The sequence below is a fragment of the Peromyscus californicus genome, unplaced genomic scaffold, assembly GCF_007827085.1.
Source record: "Peromyscus californicus insignis strain IS unplaced genomic scaffold, ASM782708v3 Scaffold_13__1_contigs__length_99412109, whole genome shotgun sequence".
Lineage (NCBI taxonomy): Eukaryota > Metazoa > Chordata > Mammalia > Rodentia > Cricetidae > Peromyscus > Peromyscus californicus.
The window spans coordinates 5,615,333-5,641,535 of record NW_026294424.1 but is presented as its reverse complement, the minus strand read 5'-3'; the positions used below and the strand labels follow the sequence as shown (position 1 = coordinate 5,641,535).

Sequence of the window (26,203 nt, the reverse complement as noted above, 5' to 3'; positions counted from 1 at the left end):
CAGAGCTGTGTAGCCCCCACCCTGCCCTCCCTACATGTTAGGGTGGCCTCCCCAACTCAGGGCCCTCTGTCCCCTGAAGACACAGTGAGGACTGCAGCCCTACCTGCTGCTGCAGCCCTACCTGCTGCCGCAGCCCTACCTGCTGCTGCCCTCTTCTGGGTCTCCCCAGGACTGCCTGCTCCACAGAAGCCGAGTCAGGCCCTGGAGGTCATGACAGCCAGGACCAGGAGGGACCCACCACTGCTCCCACTCGATGAAGCCACTAAAACTGGTACCAGGCATGCTGGCTCTTTCTGGGATTTTTATTTCTTTAAAATAATTCATACAAATGGTTACAGTCACAAACATGATTTTAACCAAAATATTGCTAGCCTACCACATCAGCAGGACGGCACCACGCAGGCAAGGGTCTGCCAACCCCTGCCTCCCCCAGGACAGACACCAATGGTCCTGAGCACACTGGGCACTGCAAACACTCCTCAGAGGCGCTCGCGATGCCGTCTTCATTTGGAACAAAGGGGTTCATGCCAAAATTAGGAAAAACAGCCTTTGTTGTTTTTCTAAATTATTCTAAAAATAAGACAAGCAGGTAGAAAAACAATGCACTGTGTGGCATAAAAAGAAAAACGGGAAGGATTCATTGTCCTGAGAAGTGTGCCGACGGCCACATTCCGGGGCACGTTCCAACGTAGAAAAGGAAAAATAATCTCAAACTGACTTGCTGAATGCTCCCTCAGGTTTTCTTTTTGTTGACAGCTAAGCAAACAAATCCTCTGTAATGTTCTAAAAACTGTACACAGACAAGAACATTCGTGATAGAATTAGCTACTAACTTCTTTTGCTTAACGAGGAACGCAAAGGACACAGGACAGTGAGCCAGCCCACAGGACGGGACAACTACAATCGACTTGGGGACGTGCTTCCTCTTGCCCCGCCTAGTGCACGCCCGGGCCAGTCTCTGGAGCGCCAAGGCCCACACTGGATGCCACCTCTGCACACTTGGGTCCAAGGGCATGTGGCGCCCTCCACCAGGCGCCAAGGCTGGAGAGCTCCTCACAGGCTACAACTGGTCACTCGTATGGTCTCTATCCGCCTCAGGCTTGACAGTCTGGCCAGGAGAAGGAGCGTGGGGTGGGTGGGCCACGGGGGGCAGGCCATGGGACAGGGACATGGCGCTGGGAACAATACCTTCCACAGCAGCTGGGATGCCAGTGGGGGCCACACTCACCACACCTGGAGGGTACCTGCTGGGAGAGGAGAGCAGACGTGTGAGGTCATCTATAGAGAACTCCACCTGCTGCATACAGCCCTTTCTGCATGGGGCATCAGTGACCCTTGAGGTCCAGAAAGGTTGGGGGCAGTGAGCACCTGTTCAGTGCTGGGCAGCATCCTTGCCTGGCTTCTCACTTACGAGGTCTTCCCCAAGCCCCATTCCTTGACTCTTTACTACCCTCTGCCCCAACAGTAGTTCTGTCCAGCACCCCTCTGTCTAGGAGGCTCCTAAGGCCAACCCTTGTGATCTCCTTCCCAAAAGTCCCAGGTAAGCGGACTGCACCATCCACTCAATCCTCTCCATTCCCAGGGCCTACAGAAGGGGGTATCCCCAGCCACATCATGTCCTACTGCATTACCTATTGGCCAAGGTCCAGGTTCAAGCCTCACTGTCCTGGAGGCTGTCCTCTGCCCCTGCCTGCTCACCTGTAGGCAGCCCCATTGAGCTCAGGGTGCACCACAGCAGGGTCCATGCTGGCCCAGTGGGTGGCAGCTGTCAGGTGGTCCTTGTTGACACAGTTTTTCAAGCTATCTGGGATCCGGCCTGGGAGGGTGGGAGGTACACCGGAGAGAGACAGCAATGTGGGTTAAAACTGCTGCCTCTGAGGGTCAAGAAGCAGGCCCACAGCCACCCTTTTCCCACAACCCTGGGTTACTCCCCATGAACACCACAGGGCCCTGTCCACCTAAGAAGTCAGCTCCCAACCTGGAGACCTCAGCCCTGCACATGTGCCCTCAGCTCACAAGCAGCTGACAGCACTCAGCCTGGCAGCTCTTCATGTATGAAAATGATACATGTGCTACCCAACTTCATACCAAGGGACCCCCAGTGAGGACACAACCAAGTGTCACCTCCCCTCAACTGGCATAAAAGAGACTTGTCAGTCTGACAGCAAAGCTACCCACCTGTGATGGCTCGCCGGATCTCCCGGGCCGCCTCCTCTCGCATCTCAATGGACGCCTGCTCACTGTACCATGCAGCATGAGGGGTGCAGATGAGGTTGGGGGCATCCTTTAAGGGTCCCTGGCTAAAGCTGAGGATAGCACATACCCAGTCAGAGAGGTCTGAGCACTCATGTTTGGGGAGGTGCAGAAGACAGCCAGCCCTGGGATCTGATGGCCCCTGACCTGCTCCCAGGCATCTGTGAAAGTGGAACTGCAAGGCCTTCAAACCTACCCCAAGGTCTTAACAATAATGGGTGGAAGGTCTTCGAAGCCCTAGGGGAGGAGCCCTGATGGGTGCTTGCACAGCCCTGCCCAGCAGAACAAACCCTACGAGTGTGGGCTCTCAGACACAGACTTCACTGCTAGCTCTTCAGTGGCTAACCACTCAATTGGTCTGTGACCCCCAAGATGGGTTTTGTCAGCTGTTAGAGCCCCAGGAATCTGCCCAAACAGGACTAGAGGCTGCATGCAAAGCCAAACTAGCCCTGGCCCCATGGTTACCTGAGGCTGGGGACCATGGACCATCATGGACATCAAGAGAAATAGAGAAACAAGCCAAGCCCTAAGCCTAGCCCATAACTGTGGCCAAGGCTGGACAGAATCTTGAGGCTCTTGTCCCCACCTGAGAACAGACAGCAACCCCTCCCCTAACCCAGCCAGCAAAAGGCCAGAGCTGAAAGACAGTCTCCAAATCACAGTCAGCAGGCTGATGGGCATAGTCCATCTTGGGGCACAGGGGGCACCTGAAGGGCTCTGATTCATGCACGTCCAGCGCTGCGCCACGGATCCGCCCTTCCTTCAGGGCCTGGGCCAGCGCCTTCTCGTCCACCAGGCCACCACGGGCTGTGTTCACCAGGAAGGCTCCTTGTCTCATCTGAGAAGACAGAATGACCATGTGAGTGACTGACATTGGAGCTTCTCACTATGGTGGCACACCCACAAGCAAATCTCACCTCCCACCCACCCGGGCCAATACAGATCAGTTCTGGGAGGGGCCCTGGGCCAGGGTGGGCAGTGGCACTAGCAGGTCCACCCTGGTGTATCAACCGAGTGAGACAGACCCGGGTGTCTAACTGCTGTTGCTGTCTTGGCCAGAGGTCCACTGCCTCCTGGGGTGGGGGTGGGGGGCACATCCTGAGGGAAGGGGGAGGGGAAGGACAGCTGCAGTGCACCTGCTTGACAGTGAAGTCATTGATGAGGTGGTGGTTGTGCTCGTTGAGACCACAGTGCAGGGTCACGCAGTCACTGTGGAAGAGCAGGTCCTGCAGGGTGCTCACACGCTGCAGCCCTAGGGCCCGCTCGATGCCATCAGATAGGTATGGGTCATAGAAGAGGACGTTGAAGCCAAAAGCCTTTGCCCGCAGTGCCACCGCCTGGCCCACACGACCTGGCAGAGTCAAGATGAAGTGAGACATGCATCTTGAGGGCCTGAAGCTGGCCTCACAGCCAGGATTCAAGGGCTCTCAAATATAACTCTACCTGTCTGCCAAAGTTCTGCCAGGTCCCTGAGGCCTCAGTCACAAACATTCAGCCAAGGCACCTGCTCCCAGGTGCTGAGGCACCACAATCAAGGGGTGGGAGCTGGCTGTCACCCTCCAGCAGCCTGCCATTGACCAGCTATACTCATTGGTCTGCAAAGCCAATACACAATCAGCTTGGTCCCCTTCCCTGACCACTGGGTCACTTATCAGACATCCTTGGAATCTCAATTCTGGCCACAGTGTATGTAGGGACCATACTGGACAACATTCTCCCAGATTCATATACCATTAGAATCTAGCAGCACAGGGCTGAAGAGATGGCTCAGCAGTTAGGAATGCCTGCTGCTCTTGGAGAGGAACCAAGTTCTGTTCTTAACATCCATGTCAGGAAGCTCAGAACCACCTTTAAATCCAGCTCCAGGAGGATCTGACGCCTCTGGCCTCTGTAGGCACTGCACTAACATGAACATATGCACCCCCCCCCACATTAAAATAATAGAAATAAATCTTGAAAGAAAAAAACCAAAAAACCAGAATCTAGCAGCAGAGAGGGTACAGTGCACACAGTGTATCTGCCACCTTCCTGGCCCAACTCCACAGACCTACACCCTGTGCCCTCTAAGGCAGGCCTGGCTCTGGCATGAGAGCCACAGGCTCATGGTATGGGGATGGCTCCACATATCCACATATTAAGTGCATGCTGGATACAGAGGGAACACAGACTTCACAGTTGTTGGTAGGAGAACGCTGAGGACACAGTCTCTCCTGCAAGCATCCATCAAGACAAAAGGTAATACCCACCAGGAAAAGAGCACTGAGGAGTCAGGCATCCTGGCAGGACACAGGGAGCCAGGACAGCCTCCCCAGGAAGTTAAAGTTTGTGGGAGACATAAAGGTGATAAGAACAAGTGTGAAGCAGCAGAACCAACAGGTAGGGCAGGGCCCACCAAAGCTCAAAGACCCCCCCCCCCCCCCCAGTGACTGCAGGATTAGGGCACAAAGGACGAGGAAGGCGAGTCAGGAGGGCTTCTTCCCAGCCTTCATAACTGAAGCCTATGAAGGAATGTTGAGGCCAGGAGCCTGCCAGTCACAGGCCAGGAGGGAGGACTCTGCAGAATCGAAAAGGAATGAGGGAAGGGCTTCTCAGCGCAGGACAGCTGCCACAGAGAATGTGGGCAGTGGGACATGGAGCAAAACCTCCGCAGTGTGAGGGCTGGGGCTGCTCCGAACACGGGCAGAAGGCACTCTCAGAGAGAGAGCTGTTTCCTGAAGCCCCAAAAGCTGTCAGCCAGCACCAGGCCGACTGACATCCCTAACAGCACAGGGCCGCCATTCTAGGTATAAGTGTCATTTCATCTACTAGTCCTTTCTGGAGGAGATTTACGTACCACAGACATTGTAACAGATGAAAGGAAAACAAGCAGATCCACGGACGGCCCAGATGGTGGCATCAGCTGAAAGGACTTTTGATAGCTGCTGAGAACACATGTCATAGGCACGTGATAAATTTGAGAGGACAGTGAGCTCTAGCAGAGAAACTGTCCTCTACAAAAGACCTGGACACACATTCCAGAGCTGGAAAAGCTGTATCTGCAGTAAAGAACCCATCAGAAAGTCTAACACCAAAGACAGAACAATGGCCAGCAGAAATGACCCCAACTAAAGCAGAAAGGAAACTGAATTTTAAGAAAGCCTTTTAAAGCACAAAAGACAATCAAGTTTGGGAAAGGAGGAGAAAAGATGTGCCATACCAACATTCAGTCAGCAAAAGCTGTACGGTAACAGTGACAGGCTGGGTGACCGTAAGAGACCACAGTAAACGACAGAGCTCTACCCCACTGTGCCTTCCATCCCATAAAGCACTGGCAATAGAGCTCTACCCCACTGTGCCTTCCATCCCATAAAGCACTGGCCATCACAGCTAATGCCAAAGGGGCAAGAACAAAGAACGGAAGCAAGTGAAATACGCTGGAGGAGAGAGCACAGTGCATGACATGTGACCCAGCAGGGTGTAGGGAAATGCCCAGAGAACCTGCAAACCAGAATCCAGGGAAACGGCAGGGTGGGTCAATATGCAAAGACCAAGTGTGTTCTAAACACCACAGGAGATTAACACACACAAACTGTAACAGTAGTTATACCAAACGCCTGGCCAGAGGGGTGGGTGGTACCTAGGTTCTATTACCAGCATGGGGCAAGCCCATTAACAAGTTTAACAAGCTCTGTGCAAATGTTCTGTATTGATCAGTACAGATGCTGCTAAGAGAAATCAAAACATGAACTAACAGGGTCACGGATGTCTTGAGGACATGTGTGTGATTTTCAGATAGCAGTGTTCTCACAACACCACAAGGACTAAACAAAACACAAACTGATAAGCTGATTCTAAAGTGGAACTATCAAAAATGAATGACATGGCCAGGTGTGGTGGCATACATCTTTCATCCCAACATTTGGGAGGCAGAGGCAGGCAGACCTCTATGAGTTCAAGGCCAACCTGGTCTATACAGCAAGTTCCTGAACAGCCAGGACAACACAGAGAAACACTGTCTTGAAACACCCCGGCACACACACCAACCAAAGGAAAAGGAATGAATGACTAACAAGGTTTTCCCATGAAGCAAGGTCTCTTGACCCACAGCAAAGTGTGACTGCTATTGAGTGAGGGCATTCTTGTTATAGAACAGAGGACTAGAGAGAGGAAACAACTTTGTTCAAGGATGCATTGTGGATACCAATCTGAGTGTTCTCAACTCGGGTTATGGTTAAACAAAAGGAGAGAAGGCTATTTCTGGACTGACAGACACTACTTGGTAGTTAGGGACCAAAAGAGTCAGCAAAATCCAAAACTTTTCAATCTCTCTAAAGAAGATGATGTCTGCTGTGGTAATTTGAATTAGAGTGCCTCCCATAGGCTTATATACTTGAATGCTTGGTCCCTAGTTTGCAGACTTGTTTGGCAAAGATTAGAAGGTGTATGGCATGTCATCATGCTCCTCTCTCTCTCTCTCTCTCTCTCTCTCTCTCTCTCTCTCTCTCTCTCTCTCTCTGTTCCTCTCCTCCCCCGCCCCCCTTGTGCTTGTGGATCAGATGTAAGCTCTCAGCTACTTCTCTAGCACTATGCCTGCCTGCCTGTTACCATGCTTCCCACCATAATGGTTATGGACACAACTTTCTAAAACCATGAGCCTTCAAATTAAATATTTTATAAGTTGCCTTGGTCATGGTGTTTTGTCACAGCAACAGAAAAGTAACTAAGACATCTGCCAATATATTTTCAGAGAGCAAAGAAACAAAGAAGAAGCCCGGGACCAAAGCCCCCAAGATTCAGCATCTTCTTACTCCACATGTCGCACAACACAAACACCAACACACAGTTCTAAAGAAACAATGCACTAAGAAAAATGAGGAGGAGGCTGCAGAATGTGCAAAACTTTTAGCCAAGAGAATGAAGGAAGCCAAAGAAAAACACCAGGAACAGACTGCCAGGAGATGTAGGCTGTCCTTGCTGAGAGCTTCTACTTCTAAGTCTGAGTGAGTCCAGTTAAAAATAAGTCTTTAAGAATAAAAAGCTGGGCAGCTGGGCAGCATGCCTTTAATCCCAGCACTCAGGAGGCATAGGCAGGCAGATTTCTGTGAGTTCAAGACCAGCCTGGTCTACAAAGCAAGTTCCAGGACAGCCAGGGCTGTTACACCGAGAAATCCAGTCTTGAAAAACAAAAAAATACACAAACCAAAAAAAAAAAAAAAAAAAAAAATTCCTGCATTCACCTTGGCCAGATTACTGGGGAGGCAGAATTGCTAACAAATTGCTGCCACTAAAACCACTGGGCCCGTGAATTTACTGTTCTTGTGGAAAGACACAAACATGTTTGCCTATGTTTCTGGCATAATACACTCATAACACTGGGCAAGGTGTATGACTCCGGTGGTCTGAGACTGTAAGATCACGAGTATGAAGCTTCTAGAAGAAAGATCTTCACAGCACTGGGGCAGGCAGAGACTACTTAGGACACAAAAGGTAACAACTTGTAAGTAGTAAGCGGGATTTCTTCAGAACCAGAAGCTGCTCTCATCACAGATGCTAAGTGGGTACCACGGTGTCAATACACTTGTCTGACAAGGCCAAGGCAGAACATACATGGAATCTTGCAGATGCACACCAAGACGAATGAAAGAGAACACAACAGGCGCCGTATTTCACAACCCAGGCACAAGGTTCTCTAATGGCCAGGCATTCCGGCAAGAAAGACACTCTTTCCTCTGCTATTGGAAAGGTGCAGATTAAAACACAAGAGGCACTGGGCGGTGGTGGCGCACACCTTTAGTTCCAGCGCTCAGGAGGCAGAGGTAGATGGGTCTCAGTGAGTTCGAGGCCAGCCTGGGCTACAAAGTGAGTTAGTTCCAGGACAGCCAGGACTGTTATACAGAGAAATCCTGTCTCTAAAACAACAACAACAAAAGAGGCAGCATTAATGCTGGCATTAGTGAGTGTCAGCAAAGTCCGAACTCCTAGAGCAGTTTCCCAGCTAAGAAGTGCCAAAGCCACACACCTCTTTAAAGAATGCCTTGGTGGCCTCCTGCCTGCTCTGTCAAGTCACTCCACTTCCGTTAAATCAAAGAAAAACAGTGTCACATGCACAAAGAGACATGTCTAAACTTGTTCACAGCAGCTTCATCTGTCCAGTGGCTAAACAGACCAACAGAACCCTGTCAACAGTAATAGCTCCTGAGCAAGACAGATACGTGGAGAAGACCTGAAACCTGACATCTGTTGAGGGAGCAGAGACCCAGGGCCCCTGCCCTGGGGCTCCACTTCAGCAGGACTTAGGAACCTAGCAAGCTGTGCCAGATGGAGCACAGAGACTGCAGGCAGGGAGGGCTTCTGCAAACAGACAGGGCTGTCCCAGACAGAAATACATCGTATACTCTGTGAAAGGGCAAAGGATGTTTCAGTTATGAGAGGCCAACAGCCATGGGGCAGTAGCTGGTACATCCACTACAGAAGCAAAGCTTACAGCCCACACTGCCTATGTGCCCTCACTGACGAACCAAGAACTAACCACCACATTCCACACGGGAGACAGCCTCACCAGGTTGTAGAGGAGAAAAGCAGAAGATACAGGGACACTGGGGACACATGCTCATCTCCCTTCCAGAGGGAGGCCACAGTGTGTGGAAGCCAGCCTCAGACCTATTCTGTAGTTGGCAGACAGCATTACCTAGGAATAGGGGGGGTCTCAAGGCAGAGGGTGCAACAACTCAGGAGCCTTTGCTGTGCCGAGGGGACAAAATTCACCCTCCTTGCTTGTGTAGACTGTACACTCACACACAAGTATGTTCACATGTATAACCACATCTGTGTCATCGACATCATCCACATGGGATACATGTCACCACCCATGTATCCTGAGCCCTAGGGAGCTCTGGGGTGGCTACAGCGGACAGCCTGACACAGCAAAGAGGACAGCAGTGTAGACCAGGAGGTAGTCAGAGGCAGCCACGTGGTCCACTGGACAAACAGGCATTGCAAGACAGCTCCCCAACACTAGTGATGGAAGCAGAGGCAGAACCGCTCTAGTAAGGAAAGAGCAAACAGACCACTGGAGGGCAAGACCTGAGAGTGGGGCTGCCTGACTACCCAGACCTGCCAGGGACACCCCTGGCCCCTCACCCCACCCAGGCTTACTTTCTTAAATCCTTCAACACATCTTGGTGCTAGCCTGAGGAAGGAGGTGCTATCTTATCCCATCTACTGGACAGGGAGGGCACATTCAGTGCTGTGGAGCACAAGCCCTGCTGTGCATGTCCACTAGGACATCAACAACCATATCCCAGGCCCACCTGCCCCTGTAACTGAGGTGACCTACACACACGTCCTATCTCTTGCCCCTGGCAGCAGGGCTGAGGCAGGAGTACAGCACAGCCAGGGTCAGCCAAGGGTAGGCTGCCTGGTGACAAGGGAGCCCTCAAAAGTAAAACTCTAGCACAACTTCCTGTGCCATCTCTACGGTACACACAACAGACGGGTACTCACAAAAAGGTGACGGCTGTGAGAACAAGCCAGGGAGCATGGGAACCAACTACCACCTTAGCAGGGCAGAAACAGGCCGAGGGCCATGCCCACTCAACTACTCCAAAGCTGTGGGGAATGAGTGTGTATGCAACTGTGTCTGTATAGACTGTGAACATAGCTGTCTCCATGTGTACACTATGTCTGTTTAATCCACATGTGACGCATGTTACCATCAATGTGTGATGCTTACTTGTGCTCTTACGTGACCTCTGTGGATGACACCTATAAAAGACAAGGCCTGGTGTCTCTGGCCCTGCACCTGGACTACTTATCTGATGTCCTATCCTGGGCTAAGGACAGCAACACAACCAGCAAGTCCGGGGCCTCAGCTTTATGGAGTGGAAGGGTGGCAGATGGGTATAGGCTATTTGTGCTGAGTCACAGTGGCTAACGCACCTAGTCCAATGATGCCCAGGGTCTCTCCACGGATCCTGGCAGCTCCTGAAGCCACCTCTCGGATCTGCTCTACACTCTGGACCCGAGTGCCTTCCCGGAGTGCCTGATGCAGCCATGTGGTTCGTCGGTACAGGTTCAGGATGTGGCACAGTGTGGAGTCTGCCGTCTCTTCCACAGATGCTGCGGGCACATTGCACACTGCGATGCCTACAAGATATGTGGAGACACATGTACTAGGCCCATAGACTCCTGTCATCCACAGTCAGAGCTGCTACTGCCAGAGCATACCCTAGGGTGGTGCTTCAGCAGTAACATTCACAAGACACGTCCCACAGCCACCTAGGAGACTCCATGTCATTGGGCGTACTTAGGCCCATACCTGCAGCCTTGCAGAACACAGATGTGAAGGCTACCTGCTACTACTCTCTGTTCCCTTGTTCTATTTCAAGTGAGTCATTTCTGGAGGGTGTGGGGGTCCTGTCTTGGTTCCTCCTTGTGTCAGGTACCTTTAATTTTTAAGATAGTTTCCAAAAATGTCCTGTCCTCACACCTTCATAGGAAGCACAGGCAGAAGCATCCCGCTGGGATGGGAAGTAGAGTTGGGAGCCAAGGCCACTTGGAGGACGGGCTCAAGGCTGGGATGAGGGGGTCCTCCTCTGGGGACAAGGGCCAGGGGCAACCCAAGGCAGCATAGACTGTCAGCTTAGTGCCTGGGCATGGGCCCTTGGGAAAATTGGGGCACCATGGTTAGGGAAAAGAAAGCTCCATCTGACTTGCTTGCAGGACAGTGGGGGTTGTGGAGCCCTGGAACCAGGCCATGCTTGGCCTGGGAAGCCCTGGGGAACTGGAAGATGTGATACGTGTAGTGTCAGCAAGTGGGGGCCAGTCAGCCCCAAGTTGTGCCTTGGCTTTGGCCCTTTGCTAGTGTGGCCATGGCTGCTCAGGAAGGTTAAGTGTCCTATGATCCAGATGGGGAAGAATTGGGCATTAGTGGCTTCAGTAGCAGCCACCTGCCCACCCAGATAACTCAGACTAGGAATGATCAGGGCATTTGCCTATCCTCTGTCCTGTTTGCTTGTTAGCTGCACTCAGAAACAAACTGCACCTCTACCCCAAAGACAGACGGTAAGACCCACCCCACTCTCCACAGCTGAGTCTAAAGGAAGCAAACTTGGACTAGCACTGGGCCATCCCCGGCTGCAAAGTGGAGCCTGTGAATTCTAGGGACTACGGAAACAAACAGTGGGGCCTGCCAGGGAGGGGCAGGTCAGCCATCAAGGTTCTGGCCCCTGTGGCTTGCCAGGGCAGCATGAACTAACAGAACAAGACCGACTTTCCCACCACACTACTGAAGTTCCCAGCTGTCCCGTGGTTCCCAGACAGGTCAGTTCTAGCCTCCCTCTGTAGCCTTAAGGGGCAGAGGAGCAGAATGATGTCAACAGCACACTGTAGAGTGCAGCCCTGCTTTGTCAGTGGGCCACTAGCACAGCAAACAGTCTACTCTAGAAGGGCAAAGGAGGGCTATGCTGTTTCAATATAAATTCACGCACAGGTACAGATTTGTGCACGAGTGTACAATTTGAGCACATGTTGCTTCATGTATATATATGCATGGCTTTAGCACACATTCCGTTTTCTGCTGTCTTAGGAAGAGGGCAAGGACCTCTCTGACTGGCCCCTTGTCTCAACCCAAAGCCTAGGGCCTGGTAGGTTGGTGACAACAGAGTCAGTGAAATCACACCCCCATCCTGTGCTGTCCACCACAACCTGCCCTACCCAGAGCCCCAAAGCGCCTTCAATTCAAGGGACAATCTACTGATTGTCCAGTAGAGCTGGAAGGTTAATGAGACATCTTGGCCATGGGAACAGGGACTTCAGAGCTCCTACCTAGATCCCCAGCTGACTTGATGTCAATGTTGTCAAACCCACTGCCAATTCGGACGATGATTCTGAGGGCTTTGAACTTCTCCAGATCTTCTCTGGTCAGTGTGATGGTGTGGTACATCAGGGCGCCCACAGCCTCATTCAGTACCTGCATTAAGGGAAAACAGGCTGCTTACGAAGCTCCCAGGATGTACCAAAGGTACCCAAAAATGCTGAGTGGCCAGCCTCCAAGAGAGGCATGGGAGAAAGAGGGAACATAAGGGAAGATACTGGGAACACAATGCAGGGGCAGCTGTGTTCTCTCAACCGTCTCAGACAGAGCAGCATGTTACCAGCAGAGCCTCAGCAGAGAGTGTCCAAGGGCAAAGACTAGCAGCAGCACCTGCAATCAACCAGGCTCTATGCCCAAAACTACAGGGCCCAGTCCACACCAGTCTCTGTAGAGAAGTACCAAGAGGACCCAAGTTAACAAACATATCCAAAGGCACTTGTCACCTGGGAGTGGGCAGGGCCAGCCTTTAAAAGAGCACCACATCCTGCACGAGCCAACCCCACCTGTCCTCTTCTATACTGGTACTTCCTGCTGATCTGGTTGGCTGTGGAGCTAAGGTATTTTTCTGGGGCGGAGGCTGCTCCATGTGGAAAGGCTAGTGCAGCCTCCCTTTGCTACAGCTACACAACCTCAATAGCCAGGCGTATGGCCCAAAATGCAGACAGTTGTCACTGAGGCAGAATGGCCTCATCTGTCGCCAAGAACCACAAGGGCCCAGGAGCATCTAGATTACTACATGAGGAAGAAACAGCCAGGTGCTGAGGGAAGATCGTAAGAGGCTGAATCGAGGGCCTCTGGAATGGTGGGGTGAGTAGCCCTGAAGTCTATAAGCTCAGGGCAGGACTGATGGCTGCCCTTGGCTTCAAGGGAATTAGGGCCACATATACTACTTAGACCTGTGTGGGAAAGTGGGTACCCATTTGACAGTGGAGAGGCATGGAGAGCCCACATGAGAAAGAGTGAGTGGGGAATGGGCAGCTGAGGCAGCACAGGGGGTAAGTGTGGGCTCCTGGGAGCCCACAAGGGAGGGAAGATTTAGATAAGTCCTTGACAGCTTCGTGCTGCATGGACTTCAAATGGGCAATCACGAGCACAGGAAGGACCTGGACAGTTGCACAGAACAGGAGAGGCCGAGGGACATGGGGACCAATCCCACACAAATGATTATTGCTGAGGCCCATGGCATGTACAGCAGTGCAGACCAAAAATAGACAGATCTCAAGGTAGTATTGGAGTGGGTTGTAGTCAGGGACAGATTTAACACCTGACAACAGACAGATCCCAAGGTAGTGTTGGAGTGGGTTTGTAGTCAGGGACAGGTTTAACACCTGACAATAGACAGATCTCAAGGTAGTATTGGAGTGGGTTTGTAGTCAGGGACAGGTTTAAAACCTGACATGGGTCCCTCACCACGTTGGGAAAGGGTTGGCTGTGGGCAGGACAGATCCATACCCTGAAGGTATGACATTTGTTGCATGTCAACATGTGTGTATGGACAGCCAGCTTGCTTTTTATCTTTAGCACTTACCCAGGAGAGTAATGTCTTTTAAAAGCATGTTTCCAATGTCCTACAAATGTGCCAACAGGGAAGGGTGAAATGAAATCATCTGTACCTTTCACGGCACTGACTATTGCCAGTGCTGACTCCTCCATGATAAAAAGCCAGTGTGTTAGCCGGGCGGTGGTGGCGCACGCCTTTAATCCCAGCACTCGGGAGGCAGAGCCAGGCGGATCTCTGTGAGTTCGAGGCCAGCCTGGGCTACCAAGTGAGTTCCAGGAAAGGCGCAAAGCTACACAGAGAAACCCTGTCTCGAAAAACAAAAAACAAAAAACAAAAAAAAAAAAGCCAGTGTGTTTATTTCCTTGAGTTAATTTCCTAGAAAGGGAGGGTCCTCTGAGGCTCTAGAACCTGTTGTCCAACTGACAATTAACTTCCTCATGTCACCACTGAGCTTTCTACAAGTAAAAACACAACCTACTGTTCATCCACTACTGGTGCTTGAATTTGCCTTCCTGGGTGAAACCTGCCTGTCTATGTTTCTCTGTGAATTTTTTCATGGTGTTTTTTTTTTAATACCTAGTATGAAATCACCTGGCTGCAGGACAAAAACATACTAGGGATGGGTTTGCTAGGTAATGGGTCAGCCAGGCAGAGTGCCACAGCCCAGGTCACCAACAGCTGTTCTGTCAGCCACAGGTCTACTCCCCATATACCTCTCCTATACTCTCCTTAGTGTTTCCAAGGAAGTCTGCTGAAGGTGGGTGCTGTAGGCCTGTCCCCTTACATTAGGCCTCCAAGAATACCCTCTGCAAGCAACCACCCACATGTCCCTATACACCAGCTATGTGATCCCAGTGACTTGACCCTAGTGTACTTGGTGTCCTCCATACCATCGGTCCCAGATGTTCACAGCAGGCATAGCATACAGTGAGTGACTAATGCATCCCAACCATCCTTGGATGGAAATGGGCCATGAGTGTACCCAGTAGCAGCAAGTTCTGAATGGAGCTCACACCCCAAACCACACTGAGGTTTCATGGTCAGGGCAACACTGGGTTCACTGTGCCAACCTCCCTCTGACAGATCACTGAGGCTCCAAACCACACTGGATGGTTTTATCACCTGATATGCACAGGAACAGCTACCATGTGAAACTGCAGCTCTTCCCATCTCACCAGCAAGCCTCATATTTTTCTGCTGACACAGTCAAATCTAGGCAGAGCAGACACTGGCTGAATCCTCTGCACACTCTCCAACTTCACAGACCCAGGGGGCTTTGCAGCTACTCTTCTTCACGGAGGAAAGTGGCATCCAGGCTTTCAACTGTATCGGGGATTACCTGACCACCTGGAGGTGAACTGTGAGTTTTCAAGGGACCACAGAGGGGCTTGCTGTGGTTGACAGAAGCAGTGCTTCTCTGGCCAGCTTTCTGCAAGGAGTTCCTTTTCCTGCTGACTGGGAGGGCCTCAACGTCTTACATGTGACCCTTGGGCCAGAGCACAAAGAGCAGTGCCCACTTGACCTCACTGAATTTTACCAGTTTACTTTCCTCCATGTCTTGAGCATGCCTACAGATTCCCTTCTAGACCTGCATGTCTTCCCTGTGTAGATATGTAAGAAAGGCACCCTTCTCCTGCTCTTCAATTGCCGCCATCCAATCAGAACACCATCCCAGCCCGTAACTTAGTTCACCAACACTTTGTCCGTATACCTGAAGGCCACACACATTCCTGGGTCTCCTGCTCTGTCCCATCAAGGCACTAACAATGAGTCTCAGAGTCTCAGTACACTCTGAAAGGGGGAGCTGGTGGCCAATGGCAATGGACTCCTGCACAGTGAAACCCTCTTCTCTCAACCTTTGTCCTGGTTCCAGATGTGTCTGCAACTTGAGCCCAAGGTCAGTGCCTTGGCAGTCTGCTGGTGGCATGAGACACTTCTGCCCATTCATTTCTCGTACATCTTAGTTGCAAGGGACTTCCTCTGGCCTGGATGTTCTGCACCCATGGGTCATCTCCAGTAGGGACTGCCCGCTGCCCTAAGCCCTCACTCAGCACATGCTGGGAGTAGTGTCCCTGTTATTTCTTTCTCCTCCTGGGCCCATGAAGTTCTGAGCTGAAGGTCATTTGGCTGAGAAGCTGTACAGCACCCAGCCCAGGGGTGTTCTGAGATTCCTGTCACAAGTGACTTTCCCACACCAGTGGGCGTCTCCTAGCCCCTCTTAGTCCTCCTGGGTCCATGGCAGAAGAGCTAAGGTCTCTGGGAAGTTTTCTTCATCGTGTTCTTCACTGACAGTGTAACATTCTCATCTGCAATGTAGACAGTGACACTCAGACAGTTGTGAGGACTTCCTGCTCTAAAAGGTGGAAATCCCTACATAACAAGGATATATAAGACAGTTACTTCCTTTCCACACCTAGAGACAGGTGTCCCACATGTTCGGTTACATCTTCATAGTCATTAGGGTACCAGACTCCGGTCTTGTGGCTGTGCCATTCCCAGTATATGGCTTCCCTCTTATGGTACAAGATACCTACCCAAGGCTTCAGCCATCATATCTGATTTCCAGCCAACAGAAAGAGGGAAGGTGATTTCCCTCAGTGACATCCACCCAAGGTGATGGGCACCTGTGGGTCATCCCTTTCCTGAGACAGGCAGGATCTGTGGCAGGATACAATCTGCACAGTCATATCACCAAAGGGCGCTGGGGGACTGCCCAGTTTGGGCCTCTGTGAATCAAGCTGCCATACCTTCAAGTACAGATGACCATGAGAATGCATGTCATGTGCTAGGACAAAGGCCCCCAAGTATGGCTGCTAGAATGCTGAGAGGTTGTATAACAATAGAGAACATGCCATGCCTCAGGCTCCAGACCCTTCACTAACACACTGTTTCCTATGTTTGGGGAAATCTTCCAGCACTCTGTCCCCAGCTTTTGCGTCGAGCTCCTTCCCTCTGAGTTCTGGGTTCTATTAACTTGCCTAATCTTTGCTCCCACTCTCCTCCCATTCCCCACTCTCCCCCAAGGCCTGAGACTCAGGACTTCTGACCCTCCCTGCCTACTACTGTGCCCTAAGTGGTAGCCTCACGTTCAGCTTTGGTGTCTTGCAGCTCTCTGTCTTGTATTGCTCCCCCGTACCTACTCCACGACCCTCAACAAGGTGCTGTCTCTCTCGTGGCTGAAAGCATCCCACCCCACAGTCAGACGAGGGCTCCCACAGGTGAGCAGCTCTATTTTCCTCACAGAGCCTTGCCTCCTTGTAACTGAGTATCTACGGGGCAGTGACAAGTGTCCCAAGACTACAGACACACAGAGGCCGGGCTGGAATGACTGTCCCAGATGACTTCGCAGTCTTTGGGGAGCAGGGCTGCAGGTCCACTCTATGCTAAATCCCACGCCTGGCAGACTGAGAAGGCTGGGTAATCGGCTAGGGGAAGGTACATTCAGATATGAGTTTCACTGCCCTCGGGGTCTGAGGCACCATCTGCAGTGGGCCAATCGGCCCACCCTTTGAGGCCATGGTGCCACCAAGAACAGAGCCCACCACTCCTCCCAGAGGAGCAAATCTCTAGGCTAGCCAACCAGAGCATCCACAAGAGCAGACGCCAGGTCCCTCATGGTTGCAATCCCCAAAGCCTTTTTAGGTTTGTTGTAAAGAATGTTTTCAAGCTGTCTCCAGTGCAGTCTGAACTAGCTATGACACAAGCAGAAACCAGATGAGCACACTCCAGGTTACAGAGGAACCCAACCGATTTAAGCAAACATCAATCCTAGAAGCTGCTCAGAGCTGTTAGCCACCCGACAACAAGCTCTAGGCAGGTACCGTGGGTATTCCAGGTAGCATCCAGCATGGTCACTGGCAGATGCCCACAGTTCACTTCTTCTAATGAACTGGCTGTGATGTAAGAAACCAAGAAAATACAGAGTAAGCCCATCTCTACCTCCTGACAAGGCCAGGCACAGTGACAGGCCACACAAGACCACGTGGTATTTAGACCTACAGTGGCCAGAGGCCAAGGAGCATGACTAGTGTTGTGTGCTGACACGGATTGCAGCCTGAGGTTGCATGGCCCATGCTCTGGAGCCCCCCTAGTCCCCCAAGAAACTTGGCCAACTTATGACACTACCTTCTCATGGATCTCCTGTGTGGACTGTGCATCACAGAAGGCTACTGTGGCCACATCCTTCAGGATAGGCATCTCCACTGTGCAGTCCCGGCCATCCAGCAGCGCCACCAGGGGCCGGGGGTGCATGGGCCCGTTCATGATGGGAGGTCGGACGCCTGCAAGAAAGGAGCAGAGCACTTAATGCCCTCAGCAGCTCTAGTCTGTGACCTAAGGACTGTGCTACCCACTAGAGCTGGAGAGATCAGCCCTGAGAATTTGTTTTACTTGGCATCTGTTTACACAGGGCTTTGTAAAAAAAGCAAATTTAAACTGAAGAAGGAAATGGAGTTTGCGATAGCTCACTGATGACTGAGTGGACTCAGACCATCAAGCTCTCGAGGGCACAGGACCTGAAATCCCTGGAGACCCTAGCAGGGCAGTGAGACAGGAGAACAGAGGAAGTAAGAGACACCTCAGCCCTGACTTCCTATAGCCATAGGCTATCGTGTCAACACAGAAATGTGCAGATCACAAAAGGATGGGATTCAGGAAAGTGCCTGGTCACTCTTTGCTGCCTAAAGCCACTGTGACTACCCAGAACCCCACAGAGACCACAGTGATTTTAGCAGGTGACCCGACCTGATATCATTCCTAGTGGTAGATTTCAAAGGCCAAAAAACTGTGACAGTAAAAAAGGGCTACCACACTCTGAGAACCTACCTCCCAGATCAAGGTGAGAAAGAACCTTAGGCCTGGAGTGCAACTCAGGAGAGCACTTGCCCAGTGAGTGTGAGGCCCTGGGTCTGTTTCCTAGCTCCACCAAAGCTTCTACGGATACGAAATCAGCTTGTTCCCAACATGACACCCTAGACTAGACCCCACTTGGGGCCAAGTACGGTACCAAGGGCTTCACAGGTACACAGCCAACACCGCAGTCCCAGGTACTCTCTTGCCACCTTGGGTAGGGCAGCAGACACCTTATGGAGACCAAAGGTAGCTCCACAGTAGCAGGCAGCACCAGGCAGGGCCTTGTCCAGCCCTAGAGCCTCCAAAAGAGTCAGCCAAGAGAATGGACCATAGAGAAGGCACAGTGGGGGTGGGGGGTAGGCGGGTGGAGGACAAGAAACAAGTCACCACACAGTCTCCCACTGAGCAGGCCAGAGGTAGCTAGCCCTGCAACAGCTGCTGACTAGCAGCAGCCTGTGAAGTTCCCAGTCACCTTTCCTGCCTCTAGGTGCAGAGGCTGCCCAAGCTGCCAGTGCCAAGGAAGTGCCTCAGAGAATCCATGTCACAGAAAGGCAATGCCCTAGGAACTATCACACCCATGTACAGCAGGGCTGGTGGACAATCACTCCTGAGTGCTTCCAGGCCTGGAACTGGATACCTGGGTTGTGACACCGGTCTCACTGACCACCCAGAGATAATGGAGCTGCCTTCTAGACAACACTACGCCCAAGGACTCCAGCTGTGGACCAGAGAGGTGTTGCTACACACAGCCTGTCCCCAGTGTCAATGTGCCTATGAGAAGACACAGCTATACCCTTCCATGCCTTCATAAACAGTAAAAGTAAAGGTGCCAAGACTCAGTGGACCCAGACTTCAAGGTGGGGTCTGCAAGTTCCCGGGTTTGGCACTTGCATATTCCCTCCTTGACCCCTGTGGACCACATCCCTAACTACCCTTGTCACCAGACAGCAGAGGTGGACAAACAGCAACAATCCACTTGTCCTCCAACTTGGACTTGCCAAGTGGCTTTTCTCACATAAAAGAATTCCTTCCTGTAGCAGGTAATGGACTTATTACTATTTTAAAAGAGTTGATAAACATCTACTTTTCTCATTCCCCAGGTTGAACAGCACATTCTGTTTGTATGTGGCAAGTGATGCCCATGTCCACAACTCCTCTAAGACTACAAAGCAAGTCCTCAGTGCACAGCCTGAACTTACTGCCTAGGAAATGGCCTATACCTCATGGAGGACCTGCCCAGGCTGGTGGAAAGTCCATTCTCTCACCCTATAAACAACTCCTCAGGGAGCACCTATGGATGCGGGTCTTGCTAGGCTGGGGTCTGAGCCTGGATCTTCATCTAAAAGATGGGTATGACCCCCAGATTCATGTGGGAGAACAAAGACCAAGCCCTCTAAAACCAGCGGGCTCGTGATGCCTCCTCTCCATGCACAGAGCTGCTCCAGTGTGAGGGTCCTCCCAAAGAGACCCATCCACGAGGCAGACAGATCTAGTAACTGGATCCATGCTAAACAGGAACACTAGTCCAGGGCTGAGCTTACTTAAGAGCCTTTCCCAGGCAGAAGACAGAAAAGACAAGAAATCCCTGCTCAGCCTAGCTCAGGACCTCAGGTCTGCATTAGGGCATGCACAGCCTCAGAACTGATCCTCAAGCTTCTTCAGGTAAAGCCTGGCCTCAGCACCCACCTCCATACCCTCGGGATACTTTTCTGACAGAAACCAACCCTAGCACAGTAGCTGGATGACCACTGACCAAGGCAGCCTGCAAACACCAAGCACATTCCTTAGGAATCCCACAGTCCTCAGCCATAGGTCAGCCTGCCTCACTTATGGCAGTGCAGCCCACGTCCCTCCTGTAGTTCCTTTGCAGATGGCTTCACCTGGCACCCCCTACCAACCTGACATTGCTTAATTGGGGCGGGGTTTCCACGACCATGAATTCGCCTGTCCAAAGCTTTTTGTCTTCAGAATCCCCAGGCCGAACCGCGTCCTGTCACGGAGCCTCATCCCACGTCTTATTGTCTCCAACCAAAGCTCTCAGGCTTCTGCTCCACAGCAGCCACTGAAGCCTGCGTCGGGTTCAAAGTCTTACTAAAAATCAAACACAAGAGACAAGTTAAAATGCCATCAAAGGCCAGCTAAAACTCAGACTCTAGGAAGCTTCTAGAGAGTGAAGCTTTGTGCTACATCCTTAGCCCTGTCCGGTTGCAGCTGCCAGAAGACCAACTGGACAGCAAGGCACTCACTCAGAGTTTGTGATTCCAGGTTGGGGCAAGCCCCCAAGTCATCTAGAAACAGCTCTATGATTGGCTACCCCACCAGACTTCTGGCTCAGCCCAGACTCCACAGTGTTATCAAATTGGGAAGTAAAAGCAGCCAGCACTGGGTACATGGCCACACAACCACAGAAAGGGGCCTACCAGCTTCCCTGGGAATCTCTCCTTTATATTTACATTTCCTGACATCTAAGGCTGTCCCAACCATGTCCCAACATGGATCTTTTAACAAGGCTATCAGGAAAGCTTGTCAGGTGCTGGCTTTCCAGCATTCTAACCAACTTCCTTCCCAGTCCCTGCTCAAAGCATCCCTGCACCAGCTAACAGTCAGTCACTTGGTTCACCTGAAATTGCTGCCCAGCTGTGTTGAAAATGTAGGTCCTGACATCCAAACACATTTTGGCAGGCCCTGTAGCCCAGAAACCTACGATACTACAGGTGAGCACCAAGCCCAACCTCTGAAGCGTGTCACTGAGCAGCCAAAGCCCTGGTCCCTGTTCTTAGCATGTGAACCCCACACAGGGCCAACCCCTCAGTTTAGCTAGACATCAGGCTGGCTAGGATAGAGCCTGGCCTTGACACCCTTCAACACCACCAAGAGACAAGACCACTTGTCAGCTCAGGCTCTGGAAGCTCATCCAGAAAAGCCACACGTGGCCACCAATCCAAGGCAGGTGGGGGCCTCAGGACCCTGCACCCAGTGTATTTGGGGGACAGCTCCTTTCAGAAGGCTCACAAACGTTTTCACAAGTTCTCTCTGTGAGTTCCCAGCACACGTGCTCAGTGATGGCTTCCAGGAAGGACATGCCCAGCCTTGAGGAACACCACAGACAATGCAGAACCAGTCAGTAAAGCAGCAACAATGCCCTTGAGTCACAGTCCTTCCCGTGCCAGGCACCTGCCACAGGCCCGACTCTCCCCTTAGTAGGTGTCATGGTAGACTTTCCCAGCAGAGGGCGCTAAGATGCCACTGCAGAAGGAAAGGACCTGAAGTCAGGATGCTGGCGCTCTGACAGACCTGTGGCAAGGAGTGTTTGTTCCTTGCATGGATCACTGTGTGATCTGCAATAGCAAAAGCAGCAGCTGTCTGGACCGTGGGGACTCAGGGACCCTGTCTCAAACTACCAACCAATAAAAATCTAGGGAATGGCCAGCACTTCTCAGCTAGGACCAGATCCCTCCTACCCTTCAGCCATCCCCCATCCTCTTTAAAGGTACCCTGGGAAGGGATTCTGCAGCAACAGAGGGAATCTCCTCCAACTCTAGGCACAGATCCCTCTGGGGTACAAGGCTAGCTCTACTCCCAAGCAGCCCTCTCTGGTGACAAAGCTGTGCTATGAGCTGGTCCCTACCTACTTCCGGAGGCCAGAGGACAGAATCTGGCCACTCAGATCAGGTGGAGGCAGAATGTGGAAGTGCCTGCTGCCTGGCAAGAATGGAGCTGAAAAGTAAGGGCAACACGGAGTAAGGCAGGCCAAACAGTGCTCCATGAAGCTCCAGGACAGGCACTGCCAAAGGTATGGGGTAAAGCACAGCAGGACGATGGGATGGCACGGAGGGGCGGTGTCCAGGACAAGTAAGAGTATCACAGCCAGCGGGGACCTATATCACACACACCAGGGAGGGCACCGAATAGAAACCATGATAAAAGGCATGGATTTGCCACCAAGACTCATTTTCAGTAATGTTGGTCAACTCTGTGTGTCTGCCTGCCTGCATGTGTTACAACAGATACCGCAGGTCTTGATACCTGAGAACACCTGCCCATTTCAGAGCCAGTTGGGAACACTATCCTCACTGGAAGAACACAGGTCGTATGTGATATTCCAGCTTATTAGGGGCAGCCCCCCTCCCTGTCCTTCTTAGTAGGACATCTTCCCAATGCTGTAGGGTGGCCAGGCCTGGTAGAGGACACAGAGGTCATGGAACTTACAGAAAGCTTCACTGGAGACTTGTCTCCAGACAAAGCAGCCCTGTGTGTGTCTCCACTGGACAGAGTGGCAGGAAGAACATCACACAGAACTAACAGCAGGGACAGCAATGCCTAGGGAGAGGTAGAGATCTTTCTGGGTCCCCACTATCTATGCCTCCCTGTGAGCTACAAAACCCGTACCCCTGGCCCATACAACATCACCCCAAGCCTGGCAGATTTTTCCTTGAGCCACCCAGGCCAATGCAGCCCCGTCCCTCAGTCTTCAAGCTTCTACACTGCCTACAACACAGGTCTGACACTAACTGGAGGACCTGCAAAGACCTAGGACCTCACGGCAGTGAAGTCGGGTAAGGTTGACAGGAGGCCACACTAGGAGTTTCAACTTTATAGGAAATGAGCATGTTTCCTAAAGATACCACCCCACAGATGGTCCATGTTTATGGTCATGGCGTTCAGCACCTAAGGGAAAAGGGTACTGCGGCTGCCGCAGGAATGCAGAAAGACTCAGGAAGGAGGCTGAGCATGTCTACCACACAGAACTCATAAAGTCACCGTTGACAGTGACTGTGAAGATACAGAATGCAGACCCTGGTGCTGGCAGGCTTTCAACTGACATGGCTGAACTACAAAACCAACTCAACATAAACTGCTACCTCTCTTGTGTAGCAGCTTACATCCCAGGGCTTGGAGGCAGGCCATCCTGCTCAGCACCATACCGGCCAAGTCCTCTTCTGCTACTAGCAGGACGAAGCTGGTGTACAGGTACTGCCATGCAGCAAGGACCCCAGGACATTTCTGCTTCACACACCATGCCAAGGAGCCACAGGGCCACGAGGTAACATGGGCAGGGTTCTACCCCAAAGGGGTCCTCAGCAGTACCTAGGTCTGAGGATGAATGTTCACAGAAGCCTGTTGCCAGGTTACACTGCAGGGCACGCATCACTCTAGTTCAAAAGGCAGGCAGGAAACAGTGGGTCGTTGGAAGGCTGGGGGCTAGGGACCTGATCCTACCTGGAACCCTGAGGGGAACGCTGAACCTCTCTGAGCCTGAGGCCCATCTGGAGAGAGGGTAAACACACAGCTGAAACCCAACTACAGGCCCACAGGTGACAGACGAGAGATAAGAGGCTAGAGCAAGAACAGTGTATGACTGAGGTCCCACCAAGAATCTACAGGCGGGTTGGGGATTTAGCTCAGTGGTAGAGCGCTTGCCTAGCAAGCGCAAGGCCCTGGGTTCGGTCCTCAGCTCAAAAAAAAAAAAAGAATCTACAGGCTTCAGTCCATATTATGTACAACTAGCATGGCACGGTGCCCTCAAACATCTGTGAAAGCAGGCCAACATCCACAGCAGGGCCATGCCTGACCAAGCTCCAGAGTGGAGAAAGGGCAGCGTCAAACCACAGCTGCCAGCCTAAATAGTAACAAGACAAGGAAACACACACAGTTCCGGAGAATAGTATCACCCCATGCTGTCCCTGAACTTGGCACATCCCACAGCTGTTACCCCATGTTGTAGATGAAACAGAGAGATCACACATGAGCCCAGGCTCTTATTCATGTCCACAGCTATCATTCTTCCAAAGACCATGCTGCCTGAGGACTCAAAGATGTTGGCCCACTCTATAGCAGTGGACCTAATGTCCTGCACGCCAGCTACACTGAGGTAGGCATCTTGTACACTCCTGTTTATGACGGACACAAGCTCTCTGATTCTGGAAATGACAAAGCAGAATCATGAGGACACATACACTACCTGGGGGAAAAAAACCACGTGGTGTCATCTTGCTGACACCCTGGCTCACAGGGTTTACCTTCCTGAATACTGGACAACTAAACTTCCCTTTTCCTTCCTAGAAGGCAAATTTGTCCTAACCAATCACAAATTCATCAGAACAAGAGTCATGGCCTGGAAAGGTTTGACAGGCAAGGCCAGGATGAAGGCTGTCCTCTTGATTTCTGGGAGGCAATGGGCTGGGCCCGCCCTCCACACCCCACGGGAAATTCTGGCCTATAACCCTGATGGTCTGGGTGCAGAGCAGCTTTCCACAAACACACACACACCCATATACACACATAGGCCTTCAGGGAGTTACAACTCCAAAACGGTGCAGTCTTGGGGGAGGGGTACCCACCACCAGCCCAGGATAGAGGGCAGGCCTGGAAGCCCTTACCCTGCCACACCCTGAAACAGGCTGACAGGATCTGCGAAATGGCCTTGTGTGATAAGAGGTGCAGTAGGCCATCACAGGGCGCCTCCCTCCTTTCCTCCTGCCCACAGTTCCGTATTTCCTGCAGGCAGCACACGCTGCAAGGATTCTTCCTCTGCCATCTTTCAGGCTATGAGGAAGAAGGTAGTGTCCTTGTGAGGGCAGAGATGGGTTCAGGCCCTTTCATTATTAAGGTAGAAGAGCCAGAGAGGGGGACACCATGGGGCTCTGGGGCGATGGGCAAAAGCTCCTTAGGGCTCCGCAACCTCTAGGCCGCCCCGCCCGAAGGTGGGGTCGGCCCCACTGCGCCTGCGCCAGGCTGCGCGGCCGGAGAACGCGGCCAAGGAAGGACTGCCCTCCACGGCAGGACCCTTGTGGTTGAAGGACTTTCACAAATGAATAAAAAACTTGAGTGGTCCAAGGCCAGGGGCCAGGCGGAGCATCACTAAGTCGCCTGGAGGCGTGATGAGCGTGTATGCCACCCATGTTCCCTCAGTGCCACCTTTTGAGAACTGCCCGCTCTCGGATCTGCCAACCCCAGGCCCAGGCGGGATCTGCAAGCTCGTCACTCCGGGAACACCTAGGTCCCGCCCGGATGTCCACGGGAAGGAGTCTCGCGGGGTCACGGACCAGAAATACAAGCCCAGCTCGGACACAGCCTGGGTCGTAGCACCACAGGCCCCTTTGTCACCTGCACGGGTCGCGAGCGGGCAGGGGAAAAATAGGGACGCGCACTCATGTGCAGCAGTTCCCGCATGCGCACAGCCCCGTGGCCACACCGCACCCCCCCCCCTCCCGCCGGCGCGCACACCGAGCGCGCACGCGCACTCGCACACAAAGCCAGCGCCGCGCGCGCCCGGCCGCCCCGCCCCCGCCCCCCGCCCGCAGCCGGAAATGCGCGCGCGCGGCCTTACCGAGCGGCAGGCCCTTGTTGAGCAAGTGCGAGCTGCCCATTGAAAGGCGCGGGTGGCCGCGGGCCCCGATGAGTCCGGCGCTCTCCGCCGCCGCGAGCCCTGCGCCTGGGGCGGCTTCGGCGCAGTCTGCTGCTCCGCCCGGCCGCCTGCGCCCGGCCGCCGCCGTGCCGAGCCGCCACCGCGCCGCCAGCCGCGCTCCGACCGACGAGCGGGCGGGGACACGCGGCGCGCGCGCGCGGGCGGGGCCTCGGTTGGTCTGCTGTTTGCCGGCAAGGCGGCGCGCTGGACGTACGCGGGCGGCTCAGGGGCCGCGCTGCCCGCCGGCCCCGCGCTCGGCCCCCACCACTCGCGCCCCTCCCAGGCTGGGTCCCCTTCCTGGACACGCCCCCAGCTGTTCCCGCCCCGGGCCTCCCCT

General features: G+C 52.7%; 1 protein-coding gene across 3 annotated transcripts; it reads right to left on the bottom strand.

Moving 5' to 3' along the window:
- Nucleotides 1–281: 281 nt before the first annotated feature.
- Nucleotides 282–25,964, bottom strand: Ctbp1 (C-terminal binding protein 1). 3 transcript variants are annotated; one of them, XM_052736248.1, is made up of 10 exons: nt 25,789–25,923; nt 20,357–20,549; nt 17,733–17,887; nt 12,058–12,202; nt 10,171–10,377; nt 3,390–3,604; nt 2,961–3,091; nt 2,179–2,306; nt 1,699–1,816; nt 282–1,247 (listed from the first exon to the last, which is right to left on the bottom strand). In XM_052736248.1, exons 2-10 carry the CDS (start codon nt 20,361–20,363, stop codon nt 1,061–1,063), a joined length of 1,293 nt encoding a protein of 430 aa, XP_052592208.1. In that variant the 5' UTR covers nt 20,364–20,549; nt 25,789–25,923; the 3' UTR covers nt 282–1,060. The 3 variants fall into 3 exon arrangements, with proteins under 3 accessions (XP_052592208.1, XP_052592206.1, XP_052592207.1); XM_052736246.1 differs by lacking the exon at nt 20,357–20,549 and having other exon boundaries at nt 25,789–25,964; XM_052736247.1 differs by lacking the exon at nt 20,357–20,549 and having other exon boundaries at nt 282–1,244; nt 25,789–25,964.
- Nucleotides 25,965–26,203: the final 239 nt, after the last annotated feature.

Excerpts from the sequence above, each read along its gene's own strand:
- Ctbp1 (XM_052736246.1), bottom strand. The coding sequence starts at position 25,828 with ATGGGCAGCTCGCACTTGCTCAACAAGGGCCTGCCGCTCG. Across the intron at positions 12,203-17,732 it reads CACAGGAGATCCATGAGAAG|GTACTGAATGAGGCTGTGGG; the intron begins GTAGTGTCATAA and ends CCCTTAATGCAG. Across the intron at positions 10,378-12,057 it reads CAAGTCAGCTGGGGATCTAG|GCATCGCAGTGTGCAATGTG; the intron begins GTAGGAGCTCTG and ends CATATCTTGTAG.